The sequence below is a fragment of the Astyanax mexicanus genome, chromosome 11 (assembly GCF_023375975.1).
Source record: "Astyanax mexicanus isolate ESR-SI-001 chromosome 11, AstMex3_surface, whole genome shotgun sequence".
Taxonomy (NCBI): domain Eukaryota; kingdom Metazoa; phylum Chordata; class Actinopteri; order Characiformes; family Acestrorhamphidae; genus Astyanax; species Astyanax mexicanus.
The window spans coordinates 16880455-16893088 of record NC_064418.1 but is presented as its reverse complement, the minus strand read 5'-3'; the positions used below and the strand labels follow the sequence as shown (position 1 = coordinate 16893088).

Here is a 12634-nt window from a genome sequence, read left to right as displayed (position 1 = left end):
AGCACAGCTAATGCTGATAAATCATAAAACTAGGAAACTGACATGTTTACTGTAATACTATGAGGACGTTTCAAGAACACTGCGAGGATTTAGGAAAGGCGTCCTTTATACCATCTGTGGGACCCTACAAAATAACTTTAGTAGCCATTCAGAGAATGTCCTGAGGATGTCATTGTGTTTTTGGCTGGGAACAGATTGCACCTGTTTAAAGTGAATGGAAACGGCACTGCCAAATGTCAGCGGCATTGCTGCACTCGGTAATTCAATAGCCGGGCAATCATTTAGATAAATGTCATTAAGTGGAATTGACAAAGCCAACTTATCGATCTCATTATTTACTCCTTAAGCTTTTAAACTATTTTAAGTCAGAGAGCAGACAGCTTTTCTACAATGTGGTGAGATTGTCTGGCTAGACTTTTTATACATTTGCAGGAATAAGTGAATTCTGAAGTGAACCCTTCAGAATTACCTGAATTTTATGCATTGATTATAACACACACAATTTATAATCGCATCTGCAACAACAGTGAAACAGTAGAAATGGTAGACTGTTTCAAATACCTTGGACAAATCACTCTGGACAATAAAGTCAGCTCTGAACAACACACCATTGAGACCCAGAAACACAGAATACAGAGACTTTCAGCCATCTGTAAGTTTAAAGCAAGTCTGTTGCCCCCCGTCACTTACTCCTCCTGTACAAGAGCATAGTTCAGCCCATTCTCCTCTACTGTCTACCTTGCTTTTTCAACATGTTAACTGCTGCCAACAGAAAAAAACTTACATGCATCAATCATACTGCATCCAAGATAACAGGCCTACCCACCCCTAACTAAATTCACTAAAACAGAGCACAAATTATTGTACATGAGCCCAGTCACCCTCTCAACCCCTATTTTATTCTGTATAGATACTGGACCTTGAGTATGATTTGGAAAAAGCTTTGTGGTCTATGCAATAGCTACCCTAAATGAAAATGAATAAACGCAATCTGGTTATTATCTAAGTTACAATTATTGACAAACACAATCTAACCAATGAACTATTTAATCTAATAACACACAAACAGTTGTACAGTTATGTCATTTATTGGGCCCACTGAGTAACTATCCACAGTGCAGGTTAGAAAAAGTAAGTGAACCTCTGACATAGTGACTTCTCTAAGAGCTAATTGGCAAAATTGAAAATCTGTTTCAATTGAGGAGGAGAGACTGAAAGTGTTGGTTCACAAATGGTTACCGACACATCTGTTCTTGACTGGTCAACTTAACAGAGGAAAAAAACCATATATTGTAGTCTTGTGTCTGCTTCTCTGCATAATATATAATTATTCTCATTTCACCCAGTTCTTCAATGCTCAGAACACACTGAGCTGTTTAAAAACTCCAGCAGCACTGCTGTGTCTGATCCACTCACTGTACCAGCACAACACTAACACACTAACACCTCATACACCACCACCCAAATAATAATAGCTGCTCTGTGGAGGTCCTGTTACCTACACAATTTCCTATATGATTTGTAGAGCTAGAAATGAAAAGTGTAGAAACAAAGAAGTGGTCATAATGTTAAAGTGGGTTATGGTGTAACTGTGTAATATACCAAGCTAAACTATACCATCAGAATGCAGTTTAGCCTAAACCTGCCTGAGAGTCGGGTCGGATCATGGTCAAATCAAGTTCCCACCACAAATAAACCAATCCTGAGTTCATTTGAGGCTGGATCAAGACCTCCAGAGATCTCCATTCAAGGGTCTTGGTGAGGTTGTTTTGATCCACATCACAGTGTAATTACTGTATTTACACCTGCCCAAACAAACTGCACTAAAAGTGCAAAAAAAGGAAACTAACCGCACTGATTTTATCTGACTCCCCTCTCAGCTCAAATAAAAAAATAATAATTAAAAAAAAAAAAAAGAAATGAGAGGAGTAGTTTGGCAGGGGCACTGGGTGATGTATGGGTTTAGGGGTGGGGCAGAAGGAAGAGCTGATTGGGCTGAACAGTCTGCCTCTGATATCGGTGAGTATTCAGAAGATGTCCTGTTGTGTCTGGCACCAAAACTAATGTTAGCAGCAGAACATTGTGAGGGGGCCCTAAATAGATGGCATCAGTCAGCTTTACTGATTCTCTTTCATTGGAGCACTTTTTGGTAGGAAAACTGTTTTTATCCAGTTGTGTAACCATCAGTATCTTCTGCGGAAAGTATTATTAATTGATTTGCATAGTGTCAGTGTCATCATCCTTGCTAAAAACATCATCCTTGCCAAAAGCACAGTTAAACCTGTGACTAGGGCTGGGTATCGAAATTCGATACCAAAAAGACTATGGAGTAACGAAAGGTCTAAATAAATTGGTGCCTGTTTTTGATACTTTGCATGAAATGCGCAGAAACATAGAAAACATGGATAGAGCGCACAGCGAGGTGAAAAATAAAAAAGGTATCAAAAAGTACCATTTGGGTATCGGTATTGAATTCAAGGTACCGTAATTGTATTGACATTTTTTAAATGATACCCAGCCCTACCTGTGAGGGCCGTGCAGGAGGGAAATAACTGCTATAAAGGTGTTTTTTAAAGGTTAGGAAAGGTTAATAAAAAAAAAATAAGCAGGAATGGGGTGTTTTATTACTCCAAAGGAACACATTTCATCTATTAATGAAAAAATGTTGTTTAGGGTTTAGTGCCTCTGTAAACCAGATCGTACCAGAGATAACCTGCAAGTGTAAAAAAAAACACCCTTAAGCTTAATAAACTGAATGAAAGACATTGCACACAATTCCTGATGACATCATCAGAAACAAAAAAGTCTGAAAATGTTTCTCATTTCGTGTTTTAGTTTTGAGCTGAGTCAAAAGAGGGCCTTGGAAGTTCTCAGGAGAATAATAAGCTGCTGCAGTTCTGAAAACCTTGCTCACTTCCCATCTTTTGTTTTATAACTTTTGCTTTTTGTTCCTTTTGACACCCAATTTCTTTTGTTTTGTTTTTCCGATTCAACTTACAACCACCATGATGGTATTTAGGGCTGCACTAACAGGTACACATTCTGAATCCATAAGCCCATCATCCCCCTTTTCATCTCTCTTTTCCCTGCTGACTGCAGGCATTTTCTCACACCGTTCTTTCTGCTGGGGAATTCAGCAGCAGATTTATCACTTTTTTGTACACTATTTTAGACTGTTTGCTGCAGTAGACCTGTGGTTTTATGCGAGACCTGTTATCTACACTTTTTATTTATGTCTTAAAAAGTAATGTAGCCTTTGTTGAGCAAAATTTAAAGAGGAAAACAGATCACGAACTGATCAAATGGGAGAAAAAGTGCTGTTTCCCACCAAACTGCTGCCAGCAGAGCTCTTCATTATGTGCAGATTTCTTTATTAGTAGTCAATGCGTCTCAAGATCTTTTAGCACTGCACAAACAATCATCAGCAAAAGAGATGATATCAGGCAGAGATCATATTTGATGTTGGTACAAAACATGAAAAACATGCATAAAACAGCGTGCCCACAAAGCAAACGGACATTCAGATAGTCATCAGGTTGACTTAGAATGGCGAAATGGAAAACGCGAGCTTCTAAAGGGCTCTTGAGCCCAACATAAATCACATCCGATGGGTTCAAACTGTGCAGCTCCTCTCATTTACTGAGAAACTGCTTTAACTGCAAGGCTGCTCAAGCTAACTGACATTTTCAACACTTACTGATTAAACAGGAGTCTCAAGGATAAGCCAATGGCCTTGTGGCTTCAATCTAATTAGTGAAAGGGACCATCTCTGAGAGTTATGAATATTTGATTGCTTAATCATTTCAAACTCACTGTGCAATATTTGAGATGGATATGATAATAATGTTGGTATCTCTTGCTTGGCGTGCACGCGGAAAGCTTAAGGACGAAATCAATACTAAATTATAGTGCTTATTAAAACGTGCCACAGCTGGATGTTCTCAGAGTGACCCTTACCGCTGTGAGCCAAGATGACGGCCACGTAGCGCTGCGTGAAAGCACTGATTTTGAACTGTGTCTGTAGCTGGAATAGTGAACTAATCTGTCCTTGAGACGGAATACGTACAGACATGTCACCTTTGTTACCATCATCGACTACAGCTAGTTCTGTTACGATAATTACATTATTGATTTATTATGCAATATACGGACAACACTCAATCATTTTTGCTGACCTCAATATTGCCCATTGTTATTTTTAGCAAGGAAAACCCACAAGCTAATAAAGTAACTTTGATTAAAAACAGCATTTTTTTATTATTTCTGCTTTATTTTTTCAAGATATTTAGAAATATTTAATCCTATATTCTGAGTAACCCTGATAATGTAAAAGTTCACATGGTATAATTTTTTATTGTAATGCTATTATGTTACCTTTATATCAGAGACTTAAATTTGTCTTAAAATCACAATAATTGCATCATATTGTAATCATATGTGCAATTCTCTCGGGGGTGCGGCATTGAAAAGATGCTCACTAGGAAAATCAGGCCAATCACGTAATTTCTCAAAGGATCAGAATTGGGTGAAAAAGATCCGGATCACTGAGTTATCAAAAAAGTAATGCTACGTTGTTACTCCATGCGTTTGCGCCCTGAGAAGTTTCTCATGTTGTGAGTTGTGTTTCTTGACCACTCAAGCTATCGTGCTGTTCATCAACTCTAATTTATGGTTGATTACCACTGCAACCTATTGAGCCATCCACTACTTTCATCCATGCTTCATTTTCCTCCAAACTGTCGACACAGAGTCACTGTGCTGAATACTCTCATGCTCTCTTTCTCTCTCACACACACAGACACAGTTTTGACTCTTTCCAAGCTGAAATACGAAAGAAAAACAGCACATTACAAGATTCTTCTTTGATAATATATTGTACAGATATTACAATGCAGTAAAAAAATTATAATAAATAAATAAAAAAACGCACTACTCTAGTCTGCCAGGCAGGCCTCAATGACACTTCATTATTATTCCTGTCTCCCTCCCAAAATGCAGAACTACCAGCGTTAAAAAAACAAACAAACATAATCTTAATTATGATTAATCACAGAACTGTTTATGTGTGATATTACTGTTAATTCCATTACTGAGCTTAAATACAGCCTCTAAAATCAGATTTCTAGATCTTACTCCAAGCTATTCGATTGTAATCAGACTTTTAAGTTGGGGTCCTTTATAATAGAAACACAAAATGCATCAACTCCAGATGAACAATCAATATATGTTCTAAAGCCCTATCCCATTTTTTTTGAGTGTTGCCTTTCAAAAACCAATTACATCATCAAAATAAAGCTGGAAATGCAGGGTGGTTTCACATCTAATTTCCACTGGTCGCTCTGGTTTCCCAGGTGGTTGCCAGGATGTGGGTAAGTGGTTACAATGTGGTCTCCAGGGTGTTTGTTGGTGGTTACTATAGGGTTGCTAGGTGGTTCCTATGGTGTTGTTATATGCTTGCTACGGTATCCAAGGTGGTTTTTATTGTGTTGCTAAGCGGTTGCTAGGTTTTTGCTAAGGTGTTGCTAGGTAGGTGCAGCATGGCTGCTTATGGATCAATTCCCTATCTGTGTAGAGTTTCCATGATCCCAGTCCAAAAACATGAAGATCAGGTATATTTAATACTCTGAATTGTCCAGAAAAAAAATTGGATACTCTAAACTGCCCTGATGCATGTGCGTGTGTGTATGACTGCGCAGATATAAATTGGCATTTGTGGGGTCACTTCCTTAGTGACCGATGCAGTCCTTTTGCAGGATGGTCATTTCTGGTTGAGAGTATGCTGTGTGTGATTGGCTGCCGCTTCTCACTGGTGTGTGTGGATGAGTGCTTGTGTGTGTCGCTTATATGCTAAGTGTAAAATGATAGTGTGTGAAATGTAATTGTAAGAAAGTGCTTATAGAAGTGTTATTTCATTCACTCATTGGGTTAGTAAGTTGTTGCTATGGTGTTGATAAGTGGTTACTTGGTCATTGCTAAGGTGTTTGTTGCATTTGGGGTTCCCAAACTTTTGACTGTGGGAGGCGCTGATAGTTTGTTGTTATGATTATAATTTATTATTATACCGCAGTTAGTTCTAACCCTGCAATGTGATTGGCTGAGAGGTGTTTTATAAATGACATTATTAGCTGGTAATGCACTGTACCCGAAACTCTATGTATTACTCCGCCACATACAGGTAACCTAGCAAAGATGCAGCTTTTACAAACCAAACAGTACAGCCACAAACAGAGCAGCATTGGAACTATTTTATAACCAAACAGATCGTATTTTCTTTTTCTCTGTAACTTAAAAGCTTTCAATAAACAGTGCATTGAGCTGTGGTATAATAGCAATAATACACTGGAGGTTCATGCTATAGTTGTGTAATATTGGCTAGCGGCCTCGTGGCTAGGACCGCAGCACAGCAGTGCCATTATTACGCGTTATAGCACTCCCTCTTGTGTTTTATTGCTTAATCATCCAAGCCTAAATCCTGGCAGATAGGAAGCTGAAAGTAGTTATTTACTAGCATCTTGTTCATTTTCTTTCTATTCCACCTTAAATTCAGCAGCCTCAGTAACTGCTTTGGCACCATTTAAGGTGGAGCAGAAAATTTAGCTATGTAGCTACCGAGATGTACTACTGAGAATTTAGCTTGTTATGAAGAAAATATTAGATTTGATTTCTCCTTTGCCTCTGAAAAATCTCCATTTGCAGGACCATGTAGTCCTGACTCCTCCTTACATTGCTCTTACCGTTGCGAGCCAGGGTGATGGCCACGTACTGCTGGGTGAAGGTGTTGACGGTGAGCAGCATGGCCGGACTCTGCGTCGTGAGGAAACTGAGGGCCATGTTGTCCCTGGACTTGCTGTAGGTGGAGGATGAAGAAGAAACCTGAGCTGTTCTGTTCTGCATGACGGAGAACGGTTCTTGGAAGGTGTAGGTCACAGATGAACCCTTCTCGAAGGACACAGACACCTCTGGAGAGAGAGAAAAAAAACAACAAAAAATAAAAACACTCGCTGTTATTCACAGTTCAAGGACCAGATAATGTAGGACAGATATGAGATCATCGCTATATGGGGTAAAGACATCAGAAACTTTTATTAGTGAGTTCAACATCACAGAGATGGGAAGCTTAGTAACATAATATACTGTATATATATATATACTGAATGTACTACTGTCTTTAAACCCCAGAAGGAAAACATTCTTAACTTTTCATTGGTGTCAATGTAGACAATTTTTTAAATTACTAACTGCAGTCTGCATAAAAAAAAAACGAGCTTTCACAACGGTGTCCATATTTAAATGTTGTATATACAGTACGTATAAAGCACACTGGGCCTCGTTCAGTAATACCTTCCTGAGAATAAATTAGTTACTGATAAAAGTCCATACAGGATATTTATGTCTGATTTAAAGACCTATAAAGAGGGATCTCATTGTCCTCATTAACTAAACACATTCCAAATAATCCAAATTATAGAGAACATTGCAAACTTGATCATGTGATTTGCAGTAACTGTATATGCCTTAAATTCAATGATTTCTTTTATTATTTTAATTTTGTTTGTACATTATAGATTAATACTAAAAACTAAAAAAACTGTTAAACAAACCAGAATTTTCTTAGTCAGTTTTATGAGGTAGAGTCACCTTGAATGACTTTCAGTTAACAGCTGTGCTGAACTTGTCAAGAGTTCATTTCTTGAATTTCTTTCCTCTTAATGTGTTTGAGAGCATCAGTTGTAGAGTTATAGAGGTATACAACCACTTGGTATACAGTGAATAGCTCTATTTTGAGTAGTGTTCTAATACATATTATTATAAGAACTACTCAACCTAGTAAAAAAAACTTTAAGATATGATGTTCAGTCAATCCAACAAGTTCCAACAGAACTTTGAAAGTATCCTCAAGGGCAATCGCAATGACCATCAAAAACGTTATGATGAAACTGGCTCTCATCAGGACCGGCCTAGAAAAGACCAAGAGTTTCCTCTGTTGTACAGGATAAGTTCATCAGTTGTCAGCCTCAAAAACCACAAGTTAACAGCACCCCAGATAAGAGCACCTAAACGAATCACAGAGTATTTTGGTATTTAACACTTTTAAGTTACTACATGATTTATTATCTGTTCCTTATAGTCTGGATGACTTCAGTATTCATTTACAATAAAAATAAAAATATTGGATGAGAAGGTGTGTATAAATGTTTTTTCAAGAACAAGTTTCTTATTGAAAACCAGTTGGAAAATTAAGCCCTGTTTAAATTACAAGCCTCGTTAGTCAATTCAGATTTTTAAATCTGACTCCTGTAAACTTAGAGTTTTCCAGTTATCTGATTACTCAAGTTTCATGTGAGAAATAACAGAGCAAAGTAAAAATTATTGCCTGAGTCATGAAGTAATGTGAAGTTTCATTATTATCTGATTATCCAAGCTCATGTAAACACATTAATCAGATCCAATCTTCTAAAAAAAATCTGATTATACAGTACAGGTCAGTGAACTCCATGATAATCAGACAGAAACAACACAGCAAATCAAAAATTCTGAATTATTGTCTGTACACATACACCTTTTTATCTAAAAGCAATGATCGGATTAAACTCTAATCCTGTGCAGTAATTAGATTACTCATTGATAGTAAGAAATAACAAGTTTCTAGTAGACATTATTGTCATATTATATAAAATACTGCAAATGTTATGTCCTCTAAAGTAGCAACAAAACATGCCCTCTTACAAAAATAGGTGGGGAAAAAGTCTAAACCAAATATATATATATTTTATAGAGCCAATTAAAAAAAAAAAAAAAAAATCATTTTTTTTATTTTACAAAAGGAAGCAGCAGTATAAAAGCTAAATACAGCAGCAGAACTGCTACATACAGTACATAAAAAAAATACAGCGCTTCCTTTTCCTTTTTTTTTACCTCCCCCAGACAGAACGTCTGCATCATTATAAAGACGAGGCAGATTAGTAATAGACTCACACAAAGACCAGCCAACAAAAGAGGAGCTGTAAAGCCCAGCTTCCTCAGCTCGCCCTCGCCAGCTTTGATCACAGCTCTGAAAGCTCCATCTGCATACTGACGTTCTTACCTTCACACCAGGTCAGTGTGAAACGGAAAGTCGCCAATGAAGACCACTCTGGATTCACCTGAACACCTCATGATCAGAGGGCTCTCTATTTAAACCATTTCTTACAAAATGAAGAGTCAGAAATGCTCATTCAAATCACTTTATAAAAGTCTTCAGACCAAAAGAGCCTTGAGCCTCAACTTCACTTGAACTTTTTAAGTTTTGTCTCGACTCAGACTCATAAAACACATTAAGTGAAGTTTTTGAATAAGTTTGCCATTAAAAATTTAATAAATGCATTAAACTTTATCTAAGGACTTTCTTAAGGTTATTCATCATAAACCATTAAAGTCACGATGCTCATTGTTATCTTATACCCCACTGATCAGTATATACCCCACTGATCACCTTTGATCTTTAATACAGAAACTTTGATGGATCAACATTGAATTAATAAGGTCCTGCAACCAGTGACCCTACCTTTTCTGATCACACACCCCAACAAAACAATGCTCGTCCACATACTGCTACCATCTCAAAGGCTTGCTCCATATCCAGATAATTCTCAGTTGAAAATGTATGAGATTAATGTATTAAGTACTATTAACACTCCACCCCTACTGCAAAATCTGCAGGAACTGAGTGAGCTTTGATTATTGTATGACATCATTAGGAACCTCTACAACTCTTGCAGCATCACATACTAATTATGTATGTGTAGCTCAATAAATATTGCGTATATCAATCGAAATATTTAACTTTTACATTCTGAATAGCACTGCAATCCAACAGATCTGAGTCATTTTTCCAAGTGAATAAACTAAGTAAGTAAACTTGCCTGTAAATGAGAGTTTTGTGTCTATGCTGCTATATATCAGGAATAGAACTGTCTTAATCACAGTAATAGAAGATAAAGTGCTGTACTGTGAGATACTGGCAGTAGGGTGCTGATATATTCAGCCTTCAGCTTCATGCCATAAATATCTAATGCAATTTTACCCACATACTGCTGTGATATTGTAAACTGCCAACATTTTATACTGACAGTAACCAAATAATGAAATATAATGTATCTTGTCATTTTAAAAAATGGGGGACGGTACGGGTGAGCAGTCCCGAGCAGCCTGCGTGCAAAAGCTGAAGATTTAATCTTTTTTCTTTTAGTCTTTTTCTTTGCATGAAATCTTCTTCACATTATTTCTGATTCACCTGCTTTTTGTAATCAATCAGGTGATCAGTCAAGAGTGAGGAAACCCCCCGCCTGCTCGACTGGAGCGAGCCTGTTCAGACGAGCGGCGAGGTTAAGATGAGTCAATACAGCGTTATTGTATCGCTTTGATTGCACTCGTTTGATTGATGCGAAAGGAAAGTAGCTTTGCTTTCGAATTTCAGACGTCAAACGTCTTTAAAACCCCACTCTGTCTACAACACGTAAAGATCCTGCAGGCCATTCTCTTTTTAAACATCAAAGTAATCTAATACTACTACAAAATTTCTGTATCTGAGATACAGTGCTGTGCAAAAGTTTTATTTCTAATTTTCTAATTTCTGTAATAACTCCAAAGATTTAAGTAAGTAAAACATCTCCAAAGAGAAAACTTACCTTCAAAAGAAATAGAGTGAGACACTCAGACAGTGATGAAAGGGATTAAGCCTAGTTTTAGACTGTATTTCCCTATTAATGGAAAACCTCCATTAAAAATGCTGCATAGTACAAGACTAGGCTTAATCCCCATTATCACGCCTGGTGATGAAAGTGCTCCTGTCTCTCCAACACCCAGCTCTGCCTGCAATCTGCAGCCTCCAGACTACATTGCCCATGATGCACCACACACCGACATAACACTCAATCCCAAACACATGACACAGCACAATAGACTTCCAGGAAGTACCTGGAGTAATAGCCACATGGTTTAGCCTATAAAAGGGGCTCATTTGCTCTCAGTCAGTGAGTATTGATGGTTTATCCTCGTATCCAAGTTTTTTTTTGATTGCCTGTATTACACTCTTTTTTTTTTGACCTTGCTTTGTATTACCGACCACAATTTGTTCCTGCCCTTAATACTGCCTTGCTGTGTTTTGACCTCTGGACTGTTTTTTAACTCAGGTATGTTATCTCCTATTTGCTGCTGTTTATGGTATTGACCTTGCATTGTCTGACCATCCCTTTGTCTTGACTTTATTGGGTACCACTTTAAAATAAGACTACCTTTACAAAGGGTTATAAATGTTTTACAATTATTTTATTAATGGTTACTAATTAGGTTGTAAATACCTTAAAAATAATTTATTATCAGTTATAACACATACTTAGAAAGGTCAACAATGACCTGTTGTTTGCCAAATAGTGAACCCACACTATTTCACTATCTATATTGTTGCCCTTTCTATGTATGTGTTATAACTGATTATTAATGATTTTTAAGGCATTTACAACCTAATTAGTAACCATTAATAAACTAATTGTAAACCATTCATAAACCCTTTATAAAGGTGGTACCCTTTATTTAATAAAGCATATTTACATTTGCATCTGCAACTTTAACACTGCTTTCTTTATAAAACTAAATAGTTTTACAACAAGTCTATAAGCACCATAAATAGATATAAAAAAGAGATATTTCTCAAATATTCAATTGCACAATTAAGACATAAGTTTAATATTAATTTACAATGTGTATGTGTGTATTAATGTGTATTATGTGTATTAATGTGTTTTTCTTAAAGCAAACTTTTTACACGCTATGGATCGATTGTGAGATTCCATTCGCCCCTTTCTAAATTAATAACTGTGAAAGCTTGTCTGTTTGCTGCTGTTTTTCTATTTTCCTCAGATAAAGACACTCATATGGTGAGGAGCAGCTGTAGGAGCTCCTCCTATAAAGTGCTGTTCTCACATCAGATGATTTCTCTCCAGGCAGGACAGCACGAGCTTGAATCCACAGAGCTGAACTTCATTTACCTAGCTCCAGTTCAGACTGTGTTGGATGGTTATTTGTTAGATGGCAGTGTTAGAACGGTCTAGCATTAGCTCGTGAGCTGTATCAGTTGGTTATTTGATGTACTGTTGTCTGCTAGTGTAAATTCAGGGTCAGTGGATTAGTACATGTGGTCTCCCAAATGGGCTTCATCATTGCAGTCCATCTTAAATCTTATATGGGTCCCATCCAGACCCAATTTAAAGGGTACAACCCAGATGGGGTCCATGCCTAACCCCCTCTGGTCTCTCAACTGACATCCAAATGTCGTGAGCTCCAACGTGGAATCTATTGGCCAAACTGAGTATATTGTTATCTGGATTGGCATTTACAGAAACTGATATTTCAAACCTTTCATGCCACAGTAATGATTTACTCCTTCAGATGACATAATTTCCTTTTCAGTATGAAAAGTTGAATATTTATGTCATGTCTGGTGCTGAAAGCACGTCTGTGTCTCCCACATCCAGCTCTATCTGCGATTCTCACAGTAACAACTACAATACCCAGAACGCACCACTCCATGACACAACACACACTCCCGATCACATGACACGTCACATGACGCCACCAGGAAGTCCCGAGTACTGAT

At 37.4% G+C, this 12634-nt stretch overlaps 1 protein-coding gene across 1 annotated transcript in view; it reads right to left on the bottom strand.

Moving 5' to 3' along the window:
• Positions 1-12634, bottom strand: part of cntnap5a (contactin associated protein family member 5a) — a 246642-nt gene that overhangs the window by 18886 nt on the left and 215122 nt on the right. Inside the window, exon 19 of the mRNA XM_022679490.2 lies at positions 6735-6959. Within this exon, the coding sequence (XP_022535211.2) occupies positions 6735-6959 (225 nt within the window). The remainder of the gene's footprint in view (positions 1-6734; positions 6960-12634) is intronic.